Source organism: Megascapheus bottae, chromosome 18 (assembly GCF_031878675.1).
Source record: "Megascapheus bottae isolate mThoBot1 chromosome 18, mThoBot2.hap1, whole genome shotgun sequence".
In the NCBI taxonomy this organism is placed as follows: Eukaryota; Metazoa; Chordata; class Mammalia; order Rodentia; family Geomyidae; genus Megascapheus; species Megascapheus bottae.
The window spans coordinates 28,105,820-28,125,051 of NC_143526.1; the positions used below are offsets into that span (position 1 = coordinate 28,105,820).

The 19,232-nt window shown below is 54.8% G+C and overlaps 1 protein-coding gene across 1 annotated transcript; it reads left to right on the top strand.

Moving 5' to 3' along the window:
- Positions 1–1,680: 1,680 nt before the first annotated feature.
- On the top strand, positions 1,681–18,610 carry Rspo4 (R-spondin 4). The gene is made up of 5 exons (XM_090352703.1): positions 1,681–1,765; positions 15,100–15,288; positions 15,834–15,974; positions 16,927–17,112; positions 18,507–18,610. The coding sequence occupies exons 1-5, from the start codon at positions 1,687–1,689 to the stop codon at positions 18,608–18,610; spliced, it is 699 nt and encodes a 232-aa protein (XP_090208829.1). The 5' UTR covers positions 1,681–1,686.
- Positions 18,611–19,232: the final 622 nt, after the last annotated feature.

The window sequence follows — 19,232 nt, forward strand, 5'->3', positions numbered from 1 at the left end:
GTGATGAGGGGCTGGCTCAGATGTGGGGAGAAGATGCTGGTCTTGAGACTCTAGGAGGACTTCCTGGAGGAGGAGCATGCCAAGAGCTGGGGCCTGAACCAGCCAGTGGAGCAGGGGAGATGATTTAGGACATTTCAAGGAGCCACAATAGGGAAGGCCAAAGGTGTCAGGGACCTAAGAGCTTGGGCATGCCCTCCGGGGAGACCTGGGGAGTGAAAAGGGAGAAAGGGGAGGCAGGGTGAAGACTTGGACCTGAGATGTCAGACACAGGGGTTTGGTGGAGTCCACACAAAATGCCGAGCTTGGCCATGGCGAGTCCTGAGGCCTCACTGGTTGGGTCTGTGCAATGGAGGCGCGTGGAAGGCTAGCTCTGATAGGTCATCAGGATGGGAGGTCAGAGTGGGGGAGTCATTTGCCTGTGTGTGTGGAACCCCACAGCAAGAATGGTGCTGCCCACGGAGGTGTCTTCAGCCACCCTCGCTCCCAGGACTCCCTCCGGACCCCTGCACTGCCCCAACCTGGAGGAGACACCAGCTCTCTCCTTCCCTCTCATCTCCAGAATAGAGCCTTGCTGGGTGATGCGAGGAGGGCCTCTGTGCCCAGTGCCCCCAAGGTGACATCAGCTTCCCGTGACTGCTTGAGCAGGTAGGAAGCAGAGGGCCAGACCAAGGAGCCATTGGTGGGGACAGAGTTCAAAGCCTACCAGCTGTGCCCGGGACACCAGTGCTGTCACCAGCCAATTTATGAGGTGCTAGAGGCTTTGGATCAAAAGGGCTCCCCCACCACCCGTCTGCAACAGGAAGCTTACAGGGTCGGTGGCTAGGAGGGGCTCAGGATCCTCTAGGAAGAAAGAGAAAAGAGCAAGTGTGGGGGGTGTCAGGTAGTGCCCTCCCCAGCTGCCACCTTGTGGGGGGAGGACTGGCGTGGGAGGAGGAGGAGGGAGAGGCCAGGTGAAACAGGTGGATGGAGGAGGCAGGCAAGGGTGGAGGATCTCCCCCAAGAGGTCAGACTGGGGAAGGAGGCAGACGAACAGATGGATAGAAGTGAGGGGCCGTGGGGAGGGTCGAGAGTGGTGGTCCACGTGCGGAGCCTGCTGCGGGCCAGCTGTAGACAAGAGTAGACGGCTGGAGGGGTGGAGGGGGTGGAGGGGTGGAGGAGTAGAGGGGATGGAGGGGATGGAGGGGGTAGAGAGGTGGAGAGGTGGAGAGGTGGAGAGGTGAAGGGGTGGAGGGGTAGAGGGGATGGAGGGGATGGAGAGGGTGGAGAGGTGGAGAGGTGGAGAGGTGAAGGGGTGGAGGGGTAGAGGGGATGGAGGGGATGGAGAGGGTGGAGAGGTGGAGAGGATGGAGAGGGTGGGGAGGGTAGAGGGGATCCCGCCAAACAGCAAGACCCCGACCCCCCCCCAGCTAGCGACCCCCGCCCCCGCCGCGCCCCGCCGCGCCCCGCCCCGCCGGGCTAACACCGCCCCGCGCCCGCCTGCTCCTCCCCGCCGCCCGGCCCGGCCCCGCGCTCGCGGACGCCCTCACTCGACCAGCGCAGGGTCCCGGGCGCCCCGCGGATCCGCCCCGTGCGCCCTGAGCGCCGCCACCCCGCGCCACCGCCGGGCCGTCGGGCCGCCCGGGGAGCCCCGCGGGTGCGGCCGGGGTGCCCGGAGCCCCGCGCGCCGGCCGGCCCCAGGCTGTCCAAATGCGGGTGCCGCTGTGCCTGCTGCTGCTCGTGGCCCACGCCGTGGCCATGCGCGCCCTGAGCCGGAGGAAGAAGCAAGGTAGGTGCGCGGCGGGGCGGGCGCGCGGCAGCCCCGGGGGACGGACGTGGGGACTGAGGCTCCCTGTGGAGGGGACCCCGAGGATGGCTCTGTGCGGGTCCTTCTAGAAGCCTCCGCAGCCAGAGTGGGTGGCGTCCAGGCTGAGCCAGGAAGGGGACATCCCAGCCCTGCTCCGGATGATCACAGCCCCAGGCTCCTCACCGCCCAGGGCCGGCGGGATTCCAGCCGACCCGACACTCACATTCAAGTCTGCGCCCTCCAGCTGCCTCAGTTGTCCCCCCCGGACCTGCTAGCGCCATAGAAAGATGAACCAAGGTTGAGACTCCAATAAATGCAGCCGGGCTGCCTGCCCCGCTTCTGTAGGTCCCTAAAGCCACCGTGGTGCTGCTGTGGTCAGGCCAGGCCACTCAGGAGGTGGGTGGAAGCCTGTCCCTGCCCAGTGACACTCGCCACAGCCCCTGCAGACCAGAGGCCAAAGCAGAGCACAGGGACTCTTCCTCCAGCCTGGTACCCGGCTACCTATCCATAGCCAAACACCAGCCACTTGGCCAAAGGGTTTTCCATGATTCCTTCAAAGAAGCCTTGCCGCATCCCGGTGACAGATGGGTTACTCCACCCTACTAAGCAGGGGCTAACCAGGTAGTCGACTAGGTGGGAGAGTGATTTTTATTTTCTGGCAGGGTTGCATGGGGGTAACGGGAAGACAGACATCCATTTGCAGGAAGAGTCCTGCACCGACTCCTGAGCTTGGGAGAGCAGGGAGGTGAGATGGGGTGGGGTGACAGGGATCAGACACCAAGGGAAGTGGGGGGGGATCTTGGGTGCACTGGGAACACTTAGAAGCTCCAAGGGCTTGTAAATACCATTTGTGCAATGGTTCAGAGGACCCGGCCTGGATTTGAATCCCGGATCTCAGAGTTACCAGAGTCTAGGTCTACCCATTGGAATGGCCTTTAGAAGGTCTGGACTATCCTTCTCAGCTCAAAACAAATCCTTTCTCTAGCCTGACTCATCTTTAAAGGTTGGGGAGCTTAAGTAACTCAAATGCTTGTATTATGATTTTAAGTATTCATGGAAGATTGGGGAACTAAATGAGTGCGTGTCTGTTGAATGACCAGCCCCTAACACCTTCTTTCCCCTCCACTGGGCCCTTTGTTACTTATGCCAGCCTAGTCAGGGGTGGGGGATGAATACTAAGATGCTGGATGAAGAAGCTGAGGTTCCAAGAGGGGAACTGGCTTGTCCAGCACTGCACTGCATTTGGTGGCTCCTTCTTCCAAGTCTAGCCCCTTTGTCACCATGATACCAAGGTGTCTCCTGAGATGTGGGTCTTCCCTGCTCAGGCTTCTGTTTCTCCAACTAGAGAGAAAAGTTAGACCTCTGGGAGTGTGGCCTAGTGGTAGAGTGATTGCTTAGCATGCACCAAGCCTTGGGTTCAATTCCTCAGTACCACATACACAGAAAAGGCTGAAAGTGGTGCTTTGGCTCAAGTGGCAGAGCACTGGCTTTGAACAAAAAGTGTCCAAGGATAGTGCCCAAGCCCTGAGTTCAAGCCCCAGGACTAGCAAAAAAAAAAAAGTGCTTTTTTTGTTGTAGAAAGACCAAAGAAGAGGAAGGCAGACAGGCAGGCAGGCAGGCAGGCAGGCAGGCAGGCAGACAGGCAGGCAGACAGGCAGGCAGGCAGGCAGGCAGGCAGGAAGTTTCCATACTCCCCAGGCCATCACTACTTCTCCAGGAGTTAATTGATTAGGGAAGGGTTGTGCCTACACTGGCCCAGTCTGTTGAGGCCTCCTGGGCTTTTGCCACCCTGTCTGGTAGCTGACACACACCTTTGTCACAATCCTGCCCCGCACCTGCAGACAAGCTGTGACTCCATTTCTCACTCTGATACAATGGTGTCAGCCTTGTGTTTCAGTCTTGCTCCTCACCGGTTGTGCTGTGAGATCTGTCCTCTGCCCCATCCCCCAGCCTTGGTTTCTCCATTGGCACTGAGGTGAGGTGGAGGCTAAGCAAACTTGTCCTTCCAGCTGTCTTGCAGCTATAGTTTCCTGGCAAATGGTTGATGGACGTGATGGATTTTGCCGAGTTCTTGATGAGGGGCTTATCAGAGCATTGAATAGACACATAGGATCATCCAATTTTGACCTTTTCTAATGTTGGCAGGGGAACTTACCTGGTATTAGCAATTCCTTCCTTCCTTCCTTCCTTCCTTCCTTCCTTCCTTCCTTACTTCCTTCCTTCCTTCCCTCCCTCCCTCCCTCCCTCCCTCCCTCCTTCCCTTGTTCATTCTCCAAGTGCTGGGAGCCCTGGGGATGCCAAGCTGAGCAAAGCAGACCTGCCCTGGAGGGGCAGCCACCACAGAGCAATGCTGTTTCTCTGCTTCTCCCCAGCCTCACCCCACCATGACCCCATCCTGCCCTAGTCCTCAGCCTACAGCCAGGTCTCCAGGGTTAGGAGAAAGCTGTGCTCTCCGGTAGCATCCTGGTCAGTGCCACCGCCTTTGGAGCCTGGCTTCTGCAGAGCCAGGCTTCCTCCGGCTCTGGCATCACTGCTTTTTGGGGTTTTTTTTTTTGATGAAATACATTTTTTTGTTTGTTTCTAAGACAAGAAAAAAAATGAAAGAAAAGGCTTGGGAAAAGTTCTTGGATCTCGGATGTCTCTTACAAAACATTTTGATTAATTAAGTACAAATGAATAAAAAGAGCCAGCTGGGGACATTTCTCGAAGTATTCTGGGTGCCTGGCAGTGGACAGTGGGCAGAGGGCAGGGGACCAGGAGCCGAACGTAAGGATGAGACGCCTCCAGCCTGTGTCTGGCTTTCCTCACCCGGCACTGCTTGCTGAGGAGGGGCCCACACTCACTTCAGACCTTTCCAAAGATCAGGTCACAAGGGGAAAAAGCAGGGAGCCCTGGTTCTCCTCCTGACCCTCCAGTATCCGAGCTCTGTGACCTTGTTTACCTGTGCTCGGGGCCCACTGTGCCTGCCTCTCTGGAGAGCCAGAAAGAGAAGGAACACAGCGGGGACATCATAAACACATGGTCACTCCTGTCTTGGGCACGGACAGCTGGGCCTGAACCAGGTAGCAAGCATCCTTTGGGGGTGGAGTGTCACCTCTGCCGCTAGCTTGTCCCCTCCTGAGCCTTATCATGAAACCACTGTGGCAGCAACTGCCCTGAAGGCCGGTTAGGTGAGTCAAGTATGAAGCCCATCCCAGGACCACAGTGCTTGGGCGAGACAGCGTGGGGAGGACTGGGAGCGGGGAACACGGAGGGGGATGGTGCTTTGGGGAGGGTGCTCTGGGGAGGACAAGGGGAGAGGGAGCACAGGGGAGGGGCTTCAGGGAGGCTGCTGCAGAGGCCTGCATCTTTTACAGTCATTCAGACTGAGGTTACAACACATGAGTATGCAAAACTTAATGGATCGAGGCCAGGAGTTTGGCCTAGTGGTAGAGTGCTTGCCTAGCATGCACGAAGACCCAGGTTCAATTCCTAGGTACCACATATATAGAAAAAAAGCCAGAAGTGGTGCTGAGGCTCAAGTGGTAGAGCTCTAGCCTTGAGAAAGTCCAAGGACAGGGCTCAGGCCCTGAGCTCAAGCCCAGGACTGGCAAAAAAAAAAAAATTAATGGATCATTTGCAGCTTACCCAGAAACAGGCGAGACACTGAGTGGTAAGTGAAGAAGTCCATCCTGCCTCCATTGGTAGGGTAGCTCTGGGCATTGCTGTAGGTGTTGGTTTTTCCTAATTCCTAAACTTGTGGCTGTGTCCTCCTCAAGATAGAAGGTAGAATGACCCCTCAGAGCCCTGAGTGTCCTCCTTCCTCAGGCACCCCGAGCTCTGTGTCCTGTGTGGCTGCACAAAGCACACTCCTTTGACCTGGAGCCTCACCTCCAGGCCCCTGGTGGAGAGAAGGGGACAGCTGATTCGAGCTGCCAGGCAGGCTCAGTCCAGGTGTCAGTGCGGGATTCCCAGTGCTGTGTGTGTGTGCCCTTGGCTCGTCCCCTTCTCCTCCCTGAGCCTCAGTTTTTTCACCATGAAAATGGGATGTGTGTAGTCTCAGCCTCATAGGGCTACAGTAGGTCTTAAATGATTTAACACCAGAAGTGGCGCTGGAGAGGGCTTCCTTGTCACCTATTCTCAACTGTTTTTTTTGTTTTGTTTTGTTTTTCCTGTCTGTCATGGGGCTTGAACTGGGGGCCTGGACCCTGTCCCTGAACTCTGTTTGCTCAAGGCTCGTGCTCTACCACTTTGCACCACAGCACCACTTCTGGTTTTCTGGTGCTTAATTGGAGCCTCATAGACTTTCCTGCTTTCAGCGGTGGTCCGCAGGGCTCAGCCTCCTGGGTAGTTGGGATTATCGCGTGAGCCACCAGCGCCCGGCCCTCTTCTCAACTTTGAAAGTGACTTAGGAGAGGGTTTTGGTGTCCCCCCAATTCAGCGGCCCAGAATGTGCAGCCTGCTTTAAAAGTACCTCCAGAAGGAACCTGGAACCGGCATGCGGTTTTGGCAGCCTCTGGAGGTCAAGAGGCAGCAGCAGGTAATAGAGGCAAGACTTGAACTCGTAACCAGGAGAAGTGCTAGGAATGTGGGGCATGGATGGAAGAGGCTGCAGAGTGATCCCCTTGTGGGAGTCTAGGACTTGATCCCTTCGACACTAAGGTCAGGTACCCCAGATCTGCTGTTTATCCTTTACCTCCCAAGATAGCCAGGAGCAAAGCCTGATGCTTCTCCCTGCCTGGGCCCCCTGCTTCTCCTGATCATCACGGGCCTCACCTAGGCTGACCACAGTACCTCCACTCGAGTATCCTCCCGCACCCTGTGGCTTGTCTCGTCACTTCAGGCAGCCTCGCTACCCACTGCTCTCCCCTGGGTCACCGCTCTGGCCTCTCCCACAGTAGCCGTGGGACCTTTGTATTTGGTGGTCCCTCCCATCAAGGGTATGTCTCAGTGAGGCCTCCCGCCCTCCCTCCATCGTGCAGCCCCCTCTAGTCACCCTCATGTCTATCTGTAAGTATCCTTCTCCCTTTCTGGTAGGAGCTTTCCAAGGGTGGGGGCTGTGGTCTGTTTACTGAGTTCTTCCGCATCCTTCCTTCTCCCCTCTCCCCCACCTATAGCAGTATATCACAACCATCTTCCTTCCTTATCCCAGGGGACTGGTTCCAGGGCACCCAAATGCTCAAGTCCCTTATATGAAATGGCACAGAGCCTGCCTATCTCCACGTCACCTGTAACCCCCAGCACAGAGCCAAGCTGCCTCTCTGGGCTATACCGTATTGCTTAAGAGAATGAGGACAATGAAAAAGCTCACTGAATGTTTGGTCCACACATACTATTTCCTGGTAATTTTTCTTGAGGTGTGTGGAGAGGCAGGGCTGTTTGTTTACCTAGATCAAGCCCTCAGCAAAGTGTTTGGGAAGACCCGCCTTCCATTTGTGTGGTGACAGCTCCATTTCTACATGAGCAATCCAGGGCAAGAACGTATGGCGGCCATCGAGTGTAGAGCCAGATCTGAGCCAGCTAGAACATATGCTGCCCTATGCCGCAGACAAGAGACCGTTCCCTTCCCTCTCGGGAGTGCTGGATGGTGTTGGCTTGCAGTAATACTTCCTTCCCGCTTTCATTTTTTAATTTACAAACTGTTAGTGACGGGAAGAGGCTTTGCATGTGGTCTTTCTTCTTTGGAATTGTTTTACGTATCCCTGTCCTCTTGCCCACTCCTTGGGTTGGTCTTCTTTTCTTATTGAATTACAGGTGCTCTTTGTATATTAAAGATGGTTATTCTTGACCTACTTTATGTGTAACTGTCTTAATGAGCAGCCATATGAAAGACAGTTGCAGACATGACATAGGCTCTTTCTTCTCTCTAATTCTGTTTTATCCTGGAAACCCAGTCCTCAATAACTTTGGTTAAGTCTCAGAGCTTTCTGGCAACTTTTCAGGTAGATGAGTAAATGGATGGGTGGGTGGATAGATGGATGGATAGATGGACGGGGTGAGTGGTTGGATGGAAATGGGGGAGGTGGATGGGGGAGGTGGATGGGTGAGAGGATGGGTAGATGGATAGATGGATGAATGGATGGATGATGGATGGGTGGGTAGGTGGGTGAATGGGTGAATGGGTGAATGGGTAGGTGAACACTGAATTGAACAAACCATTTCACAGAAGACCTAGACATAGGGAAATATTTGTCTGAAGACAAATTCTTCAGGATTTGGTTCAGTGAAGGGAGAGTGCTGGGCACAAGCTGCCCATCTGGCTTGCATTCATTCTCCACGAGCGTGTCAGATGACCAGGCAGGGGCGGCCCGGGGCAGGGCCTCAGGCCTTCTCCATGCTTCAACCCTAGGTACTAGAATTCTTATATTTTTTAGCTTGAACTCAGATCCTGGGCACTATACTTGAGCTTTCTCAAGACTAGCGCTCTACTATTTGAGTCATAGCACCACTTCTAGCTTTTTCTGTGTGTGTGGTACCAAAGAATCAAACCCAGGGCTTCATGCATGCTAGGCAAGCACTCTACCACTAGGCCCAGTACTAGAATTCTTAGGGGAGTTGGCACACACCTGCCACTGTCCCAGGGGCACACCTGATCCATGAACCCTTTTCCCTCCTATGATTGGGACCTTGGCAGGGACTGTCCCCATCTCCACCCCCCACCACCACCCAGAGAAGGCCCCTCATGGTACCTAAGACAATGCTGCTCCACTCCCACCTGGCATCAGGGCATCAAGCCACCAGGCAAGGCGTGGGGATCCTGTCGGTAGAGGCTGGGGGCTGCAGCCCTTACAGTGGCTCGTCTTTGAGCCTGGCCTTCCTGGTCAGGAAAGCAGGAATGACAAGACCCTCTGCCTCCTGACTTCTGGTGAGCTTGGTGACAAGTCAGGCTCTCCCATTCTCTGCCTCCCCCTCCTGCAATCTTTTGCAGCTGCTGGTAATCCACGCTACTTGGGGAGCCTCTGCCTGAGAGGACTGACTATAGTTCAAGGCCAGCCTGGGGGAATCATGGTTCAAGTCCAGACTGCATACACTTGAGACTCCTGTCCCCCTGTCATCCTGGCTATGTGGGGAGCCGAGATCTGGAGGAATGCAGTGCCAGGCGGGACAGAAACGTGCAAGGGACTCCATCTCAATGGAATGAACAGGGCCTGGTAGCTCACAGCTGTAGTCCCAGCTATATGGCACACCTAGGCAGGAAGAACAAGGCTGATCTGGGCAAGAAACGTTAGACCTTACCCCAAAAATAAACTGATGGGGCTGCAGGGGGCGGGGAACTCAAATGGTAAAGTGAGTCAAATGTGAGCCCCTGACTTCAAAGTGGGGTGCCACCAAAAAGAAAAGAAAGGCGGGGGTGGGGGCAGAAGTGTGACCAGTCCTGAGGCAGCCGGTACTGCCCTGTGTGGACAGTTCCAGCCTCAGTAAGGTCAAGTGGACACCAGAGGAGGCCCTGGGAACTGTCCAGTGGGGCCTTGGCAGGAGGGTTAAAGAGTTTCCTGCATGGGACGCAGGTTGCATCCCAGGGGACTACGCCATCCTCAAGGTCCTCACAACCCAGTACAGAGAAGGGCCCAGTGGCCCAGACCTGATCTCTTGGGGATCGTGGCCAGGGTCCCAGCAGCCAGGAGCAGCTGTCTGCCACATGTGGCGGCCTGAGTGGCCACATGTTGTTTGTCTGCCTCATCCCCACTGTGGAGGGAGGGAGGTCAATGACCAGGACTCTAGGTTGGGGGCTTCTTTGCAAAGGACTGAGCCTCCCCCAGGAAGGACAGGCGCAGTGGTCTCTTCCTGTTGTTCCCATCTTTCTTACCCTCCCCGCCCCCCACTTCAGGGAGTCCTGCGGGACAGCTGCTGTAAGCCCATGGTCTACCATGACCAACAATGTTCTCATGCAGGACATGCGTCCCCAGACACACCCCAGTTGTGAAGAAACTTTACCCCTGAAAATGTTGGCATCAAAGTAAACAGCTCCGCATGACTGTCAAAGGAATTCCACTCACAGACCTGACAGAGGCAGGGCAGGTGACCAGAGTCCCGGCAGTCACGGTGGCACCATGACACCTAGCAGGCAGGCCCCGCCCAGCTCCTCATCACTCACCTAGGACCCTGGCCAGCAGGACTTCCAAGTCCCAGATGGCAAAACAGAGCCGCAGAATGCTTAGGATACTTGTTCTCAAGGAAGCAGGGGGGAAAATGAAGGGGCAGAGCTGGGATTTGAACCCAGGAAGTCTGGCTTGGAACCCTGTTCCCCAGTGATTCTCAGAGGGGACTAAGCAGGGTCAATAAGGCCGTGAATCGATTAGCACTGCAGTCTCAAGCTCCTCCCAGGCCTCTTGCAGTGGCAACTGGAGGTGAGGTCCAGCAATAGTTTGGTGTTTTTCACTAGCCCTCGGGTTGAGTCTGGCGCATGCTCAAGGCTGAGGATCCCTGGTCTGCTGGGCCCTGCACACAAGATAGTCTCAGCTACTTGGAAGGATAAAGCAGGAAGGTCATTCAGCTCAGGCTTTTCAGGGCAGCATAGTGAGACCTCATCTCTTAAAAATAAGAAGGCGCTGGTGGCTCACACCTGTAATCCCAGCTACTGAGATCTGAGGATCACAGTTTGAAGCCAGGCTGGGCAGGAAAGTCTATGAGACTCTCATTTCCAGTTAACCACCAAACAGCTGCAAGTGGAGTTGTGGCTCAAGTAGGAGAGTGCCAGACTGGAGTGAAAACTATAAGGGACAATGTCCAGGAAACAAGTTCAAGCCCTAGCACTGGCACACACATCCAAAAATTGTTGTTGTTGTTGTTGTCAGGAGTCCTGCTTGACTTCATAGTCTCCCGGGAGTGACGTGGATGAGTGAAATGAGCAGGAAGGGCGGCCGACCCGCAGCAGCGCGGCAGTGAGGGGCCCTCGGTGCCCTGCACAGCAGATGCGCTGGTTATGCAAGCCCGGGCAATCACTGTGCCGCAAGCAGGAGGCCCGGCGCAGGCAGATGTTCTGGCTTTCTCCAGAGAAGTCCAAATTCCAAATTTCTATGTGAAATCTCTTGGTTTTTTAAGTAAATGTTGGCAATCTGTCCAAATTAGTATTTAAAAGAAGAAAGAAGTGCGGCTGGAGTCTTCGGGCTGCATCCTGAGGGGGTTTTGGTGGCAGATTCCCTGTTGGGCTCCTAGGGACATGGACTTGCCTGGAGCTGGGGCAGGGGAGGGGGTTCCAGGTTCTAGGTGTCACCCTGGGAAGGCACAGCAGAGTAAGAGAGGGAAGCGTAGTCTTGCAAGAGGACTTCAAATCCACCCAGTACCCCTAAATAGAAAAGTGAATAGCCAGGTGCCAGTGGCTCACAACTATAGTCCTCGCTACTCAGGAGACTGACATCTGAGAATTGTGGTTCAAAGCTAGCCTGGGCAGGACAGTCTGTGAGACTCTTAACTCCAGTTAATTACAGAGAAAAGCCAGAAGTAGATCTGTGTCTCCAGTAGTAGAGTGCTAGCCTTGAACTAAAAGGAACTCAGGGACAATGCCCAGGCCCAGAGCCCTAGGACTGGGAAAGAAAGATGGAAAGAGAGAGAGAGACAGAGAGACAGAGAGACAGAGAGACAGAGAGAGAGAGAGAGAGAGAGAGAGAGAGACAGAGAGAGAGAGAGAGACAGAGAGAGAGACAGAGAGAGAGAGAGAGAGAGAGAGAGAAAGGAAAGGGAGGGAAGGGGAAGGAAGGATGGATGGAAGGAAGGAAGGAAGAGAGGGAGGGAGGGGAAAATAGAGGTCAAGTGTGATCCTTGACTCACTGACTCCTTTTGAAACGAGGTGTTTGGGTCCAATGCTAAGATATGGAGACTCTGAGCCTGGGAGATTATTTATTCCCAGCAGAATGGTACATCTGCATCTGCCCTTCACGTACAATCCAAGCTTTGCGTGATCTTACAGCAGGCTCAGATGTCACCCCGGATCCTGATGGCCTCTGGGAAAGGGGAGGCACATGGTGGCTTGAAGTCCCACTTTGTCATGAAGGTGCGAGAACAGGGAACCCAGGGGTACAGAGGAGCCCCTACTACATGCCCAGTGCCTGCCAACTCACCTGCTCAAACCTCACAAGGTCTGTGGACTGAGAGCTACTGCCACAGCTTTTCAGATGAGTAAACTGAGGCACTCAGAGACTAAAGAGCTTGTCCAGAGTGCTGGTGCCAGGACTTCTACCTGGGCAGAGAATACATCTAGAGAGAGAGAGAGAGAGAGAGAGAGAGAGAGAGAGAGAGAGAGAGAGAGAGAGAGGGAGAGAGAGAGAGAGAGGGAGAGTGTGTGTGTGTGTGTTACCAGTCCTGGGGCTTTTGAACTCAAAGCCTGGGCACTATCCTTTCATTTGTCCACTCAAAGCTGGCACTCTAGCACTTGAGCCACAGCTCCATTTCCAGCTTTTGGGTGGTTAGTTGGAGATAAGCGCCTACTTTCCTGCTTTGACTGGCTTTGAACTACAATCCTCAGATCTCAGCTTCCAGAATAGCTAGGAGTTCAGGCCTACGCCGTGAGTTCCAGGCTGTCTTTAGATTGTCAAGACCCTTGTGGACGGAGAGGGTGCTGGGCTCTGAGCTGCAAGTTTTGCAGGCACCCTTCTCCCTAACGACACCTACCTGCTCACCGAGGAGCCGTGCATTGTCCACACACACCCAGTGTCCCCAAACTCGCAGCCAGTGAGCCGTGGCCCTGCAGAGGGGCTCAGCCCCCATGTGTTTAGGGAGTGGGCAGATGGCGGGAGCCCAGTGACCTGCCGGTGCTCAGAGCTGTCAAAAAGTGGATCCGAGTCTCAGCTCCCGTCCACAGAGCTGAGGAACGATGAGCACCACCACGGCTGCAGGGCCACACGTGTGAAAGCAACTGGGATTTTTGACCCAGGGAACAAAAGTTGCTGAGGGTGCCGGAATTGTATGTGGTGCCATCCACATCCAAGAAAACTCAGGAGGTGGCAATGACAGCCCAAATGCTTTTATTTAGAAGCCCACATCTGCGTGGGGACAGTGGAGGGGTGGAGGCTAGGAGCACCTGGCATGTAGAAGGACCTGGGGGGTGGGGGGAGGATTCCTAGAACCCCAGGGTTCTTTGGAGCAGAATTATGACCCCACGATCCATTTCCTGTCTACTGAGCTACATCCCGGTTGATTGAACATCGACAGAAGAGAATTCACTCGAGTGGGCAAACGACTGTACTTGGTGCAGCCAGGCCTGGGGAGGGACTGGAAGATGCACAGATCTTTTGTCTTTCTGGCGCCCATGATGTTTCACTTGTTGCTTCCTCCCTGGGTCTGACTTGTTTGTATCCCCCCCACATACTGTCTCCCCTTCTCTGTTTCTGTATTAGTCAGAAATCATTTGGCTTCCAAGTGACAGAAACCCTAAACTCAAAGTGGGTTGAGAAAAGTACTGGAGACACAGAGCCACAGACTGGATAAGGAAACACACACACACACACACACAGAGTCCCAAGACAAGCTACTACTGTGTCTGAACCAAAACCAACAGACACTGAGGTCAGGGGATGGAATGCCGGCTTGCCATCCCAGGTAAAGTATGCCAGGGTAGAGGTGGCCCCAGGAGCCTCACATCAAGCAATGTGGAAGCCCAGCCTCTGCTCACACTGACAGGCCACGATGCCAGTGCCACCAGTGTCTTGTTAACCCAGGGAGATACAAGTGCACGGCCACAGGTCACCACGCCAGCCAGAAACTGTCCTTAGGTCAAAGGTCATCTCAGCGTCTGTCTCAAGAGCCATCTCCTAACTGGTCCAGTCTGGCTGGGTAAAGGTCAAGGTCAGGGTAAACAGTAAGCATGGTTGTCAGCTCTGTGCTCAGGACAAGGAGGTATGAGCAGGTGTGGCCTTGTTAAAACACATATCCCTGAGTGCCATCCATACCCCTCTGGAGCCTTCTAGGGATCCTGACACAGTGGAGTTGAAGAGTCATCCAGTTTAAATCTTTCTGAAGCAGCACTATACAAACAGCCTCGTTTAGAGGGGTCTTGTTTCACTTTTTTTTTGGGTGGGAGTAGGGGAATCAGTCATAAGGGCTTGAACCCAGGGCCTGGATGCTCCCCCTGATTTCTTTTGCTCAAAGTGCTGCACAACTTTGAGCCACAGCTCCACTTCCAATTTTCTGATGCTTAAGGAGATAAGAGTATCACAGACTTTCCTTCTGGGGCTGGATTTGAACCACAATCCTCAACTCTCAGCCTCCTGAGTAGCTAGGATTACAGGTGTGAGCCCCCAGCGCTGGGCTCTAGGTGGTGCACGTGGCCTATGGCTGTGGAGTGGAAGAAGTATACCACCACAATTTATCCATTCTTGTGATGGCTGCTTTGCCTTTTCCCAGTTGACGGCTGGTAAGGCATGCTGGACTAAGACATCTTTGTACGTTTCCGTGTGCACATATGCAAGCATTTCCTCAGGTTGGTGGTTCTCCAAGCATGGCTCCCGAACTAGCCATGTTGGAAATGTAGATTTCCCAGGCTAGGAGTGGTAGTCACATCTCTAATCCCTGCTACTGAACAGGCGGAGGTGGAAAGATCTCTCTCTCGAGTTCAAGGCCAGCCTCGGTAAAGCTAGCAAGACTCTGCCTCAAAAATAAAAGAGCTAGTGGTATAGCTCGACTGGTAGAGCACTTGCTCAGCATGTGCTTGGGAAGGGAGGAAGCATGTATGGCAGAGAAGGAGAGGGGCTGGGAGCTGGAGAGGCAACAATGTCTTCTGACATCTGGTGTGGGGCTCAGGTGTTTATGAAGCAGTCTGGTGCCCCACCCCACACTCTTCTCCCCAAGAAGCAGCCCTGTCCTTTGCTGCCCCTTAGAGACACCCGCTCACTTTCTGTGCTTCTGCCCCAGGCTGACAGCTCCTGATGCCACCAGCCGATGACATATTGTTCAGAAACAGAGTGGGAGGGTGGGACTCTCTCTCCCCATGCAACTTCATATACATCAGAAACAGCAATGATTTATGTCGGAGACGTTGATTATCCATCATGCTAAAAGCCTTGGTCCAGTATCCACATCCTCTAGCCTTGCAGGTTTGATTTCACACCTCATCATCCTTAGGTCAGGGTATCCACCCTTGATGCCCAAGCATCATGTTCACCTTCCCCTTGGTTCAAAAGATGAGGAGATGACCAAGAACACACCCCGGTCTTTAAGGCAACTTTGTAGAAGTTGCACATACTGCTTTACCGGATCCAGATTTGGGTGATATGCTAATATCCACTGGCAAAGGCAGCTGGGAAATGTAGTCTTTTGTTAGGTCACTAAGCTAATCTGGGCCACTCACATATAGGGTTTGCCATCTCTTTCCCTCCTCTTCCATCCCCCTGCTCTGTCTGCAGTGGGCACTGGCGTGGGGGGCAACTGCACGGGCTGCGTCATCTGCTCCGAGGAGAACGGCTGCTCCACGTGCCAGCAGAGGCTCTTCCTGTTCATCCGGCGGGAGGGCATCCGGCAGTACGGCAAGTGTGTCCATGATTGTCCTCTCGGCTTCTTCGGCATCCGAGGCCAGGAAGTCAACAGGTGCAGAAGTACGTGGCTCCTTCCCAGCACCCCACCCTCTCCCCCTAGCACAACTCGGGGGATGGAGGTGCAGGAATGTCACTGAGCCCAAACTCTGCACCCCAAGGCCTATCGGAGCCCCCTCCGCCTGCATCAGCACCGAGGGCAAGGGACCCCTCCCTTCTACTCTACTCGGCTGTGTGGCCGGGGTGGGTTACTTGCCTTCTGAGTCTAACTCAAATGGGAAAATGGATCCTAACTCGAACCTTGGTTTTTTGACCTAAAATCATTATGGCCTCTGATCCTTGGGGGGAAATCAGACCAGAGACTCCTTACTCCCAGCCCATATTTACTGAGTGGCTGTAGGAGGGTCTTTCAGCACCCTGTGTTGGGGTTTAATGCCATTACAAAGGAAGGATCTCTTCCATCCCAACCCAGTATGGTCCTTGCCAAATCTGGGCTACAGAGGAGATCTGGAGTCCCAACCCCAAAGCTCAGGGGCCACCCCACCCTAGGAGACCCTCAGGTGCCCTCCCCCTGTGGCTGTCCTTACCCCTGGGTGTCCCTGTTACAGAATGTGGGGCCACATGCGAGAGCTGCTTCAGCCAAGACTTCTGCATCCGGTGCAAGCGGCGCTTCCATCTGTACAAGGGGAAATGCCTGCCAGCCTGCCCGCCGGGCACCTCGACCCACCGGAGCACGCGGGAGTGCCAGGGTGAGTGGGGACCCTGCACCTGCCCTGGGAGAGGGCCTAGGGTACCAGTGAGGGGAGGCCTGAGCCCTGCAGAGATCCCCCCACCCTCCCCAGCGTGGGTGGGGTCCCTTCCAACATCCCATCATTCTGACAAGCGGCGGCCATTTGCACCTGGCCCCGATTTTGTGTTTCTTTTTAGCACTCTTGCAGTGGAACACAGAACCCAACCCTTCATGTGTGGTGAGGGTTAAATGCACTCATTCCACTCAAAGTACTGCGCAGTGTGTGTTAGTTGTTTTCAACACAACTGCTGAGGCCACCACTGGCTGCTTGTCTGGGTACTGTCCCTTGGCCAGTAGCACTGTGGCTCAAAGTGGTAGAGCATTAGCCTTCAGCAAAAAGCTCAGGGACAGTGCTCAGGCCCTGAGTTGAAGACTTAAGACAAAAAAAAAAAAGTCCTGCCCTGCTGTAACGTGGGGTGCTCTGTGCTGATGGCCCGGCCCGGGAGCCCTTAGATGAAGATAAGTCTGCATAAGTGTTTCTAAATGAGCCTCTGTGACCAGCAACTGTCCAATCTCCAGTAGCCTCTGCCTTCTCCCCCCACTGACCACACCTGAATTGTGCTCCTGACCGCCTTGCGGCCACCGGCCAGCTCCCCTCCTGGCCCCTTCCACCTCACACCCATGTCCCACTCCAGTTCCCTGGCCTCTGTCCCGGCCACCTGTCCCAGCCCTACTCCTGCCCCAGGTCACCTCCTCCAGGAAGCTTTCCCCTCCAAAGCTAGGTCACCATCCCTGGCTTCCCGGCAAATCAGCCTCTGCCATGTCAGCAAAGAACCTCTCACCCCAGGCTCTGAGGGGCAGCGTCTTCCAGCTGTCCCTCCTCACTCAGCAGTGGACTGGCCCCTTCAGACCCCAGCCCCTGTCCTTCACTCTGAACTGACTTGTCTGTCTGTCTGTCCCTTTGTCCACAGAGGAATGTGAACTAGGCCCCTGGAGCAGCTGGAGCCCCTGCACACACAATGGGAAGACCTGTGGCTCTACCTGGGGCCTGGAGACCCGGGTGCGAGAGGCCGGCCGGGCTGGGCAGGAGGAGGCAGCCACCTGCGAGGTGCTGTCCGAGTCCAGGAAATGTCTCATCCAGAGGCCCTGCCCTGGAGGTGAGCGCCCGAGGAGCAGGACTGCCGCCAGAGTTGTCTGTGGGTTAGGCATTGTGCCCCTGGCACAGGCCACATCCCAAGCCGCCAGGATCGGGCCCCTTCCCCAACACTCTGAAGTGGCCAGAGATGCATGGGCCCAGACAAAGATGACCTGGGCTCCTTGGGAGCCATTTTCCAGTGACAGCCAGGTGAAGGGCAGGACATGAGCAAGCTGGATGGAATAAAGACAACTCTTCTTTGTGGGGAACCATCTCGCCAACACCCCCAATTCCTCTCCACTGAATGCCGTTGGGATTTATGTGGCAAACAAGACCACTTTGTAAACCAGAACCTGGAGCTGGCTTTGCTCTCAGCTTCACCTTTGTCTTTCGTCAATCACAATAAATCAGAAGGGCTCCAGCAGGGGTAGGAGGCTGACAGTGTGAGGGCAGTGGGGGATGGGTAGGGTGAGACAGGAGGCACAGGCCTGCTGCTGGCGGCAGGGCACAGAGAAGGCCGGAGTTCAGGTGAAGGGAGCCAGTAAAGCAGACTTGTCAGAACCAGGGAAGAATAGGGGTCACCAGGAAAGGACCCCAGTGGAGATGGAGCAGAGACCCCCCCACCTCTTCTGCTGTGGTACACACATGTGAACACGCACGCATGCATGTGCATGCATGTACCCTTGTTCTTGAGCTTGAGCTCGGGGCTCAGCCCGGTTCCTGCCGTTTTTGTGCTCAAGGCTAATGATCTACCACTTGAGCCACAGCTCCACTTGTGGATTTTTGTGCTCACGGACTCATGGACTTTGCTGCCTGGGCTGGCTTTGAATCACGATTCTCAGATCTCAGGCTCCTGAGTAGCTGGGATGACAGTTGTGAGCCACTGGCGCCAGTATTCTTAAGAGAAGAGTGCAATGGACTGTCTCCACATCGCTCTTCTGGCCAGCCATCACTAGTTTGCCCTCTGTCTGCCTCCTAGAAGGGCAAGTACAAGACTGACCTCCAGAAACTCCAGGTCAGGGGGTGACACTGAAGACAGGTCCTCAGTCACCTTACCTGAGAAGCACACCCCACCCACCCCCCCAACAACTATAGGAAACTTCTCTTGAAGTTCTGTCTCCAGGTCTACCCAGAACTAGCTGAGCACTGGTGGCTGACACCTGTCATCCCAGCTACTCAGAAGACTGGGATCTCAGGATCACGGTTCAAAGCCAGCTCAGGCAGTTAAGTCCATGAGACTCTTCAACTAACCACCAGAAATCAGAGCCATGGCTCAAGGTGGTGGGGCGCTAGCCTTGAACAAAAGAGCTCAAGGACAGCATCCAGGCCCTGAGTGCAAGCCTCACGACTGACTCCCTAAAACACCAGAACTGCAGCTCCGAAACAAGGCCGGGTGCATTTATTTTTCTTTTGCAGAGAGAAACCCTCGGCAGAAGAAGGGCCGGAAGGAACAGCGCCCCCGAAAGGACCGGAAGCCAGACCGCAGGCCAGACCGGCCGCAGGGCCCGCCTGGCTCCTAGTCTCTGCTCCACTTCCTGCCCCTTGCTTACGGCCCTCTTTTCCTTCTGTCGTCTACCCTTCTATGGTCGCTATTTTCTTGATTACATGTGTGTTTTCTCCCTCTCTCCTTCCCTTTTCCCCTTCTCCGCTTTCTCTTCTCTTTACCCTTATTTGTCTTTTTTCATTTCTTTTTGTTTTTCTTTGTTCTTTATCATGCCTTCCCCCCCACACCCAACATAGGCATTAAGAATGAGATCTTGATATAGTACCCTCCCCTGTGGCCCTCTCTACTCCATAAAGAAAACAAACATCTTTCCTTAGGCCTTTCCCCTGACCCTGCCTCACCCCCCCCCCCCCCATTTCATAGAAGCTAGGGGAACTGGGCTCAGTCCGGGCCAGTTTCAGAGCCCAGCCTCTGCCCCAGGGAGACACCATACCCGGGGGGGGCTGTGACCTTTCATCCTCAGGTATGTGTCTGAAGATCATTATCTGAAGGTCATTAACATGGCCTTCAGCCACCTGCCTTGCCAGGAAGCTATCTGGGGAAGAGGTTCCTGGCCTCTGAGGCCTAGCCACCACACCTCACTGTAGCTAGAAGTTAGAGGCGTCTCAGGTGGTACCCCAGGCCTGTCAGGCACATGC

Coding starts and splice junctions, on each gene's coding strand:
- Rspo4 (XM_090352703.1), top strand. CDS start 1,687: ATGCGGGTGCCGCTGTGCCTGCTGCTGCTCGTGGCCCACGCCGTGGCC. Junction 15,289..15,833: donor GGAAGTCAACAGGTGCAGAA/GTACGTGGCTCC, acceptor TCCCTGTTACAG/AATGTGGGGCCACATGCGAG. Junction 17,113..18,506: donor CCAGAGGCCCTGCCCTGGAG/GTGAGCGCCCGA, acceptor TTTCTTTTGCAG/AGAGAAACCCTCGGCAGAAG.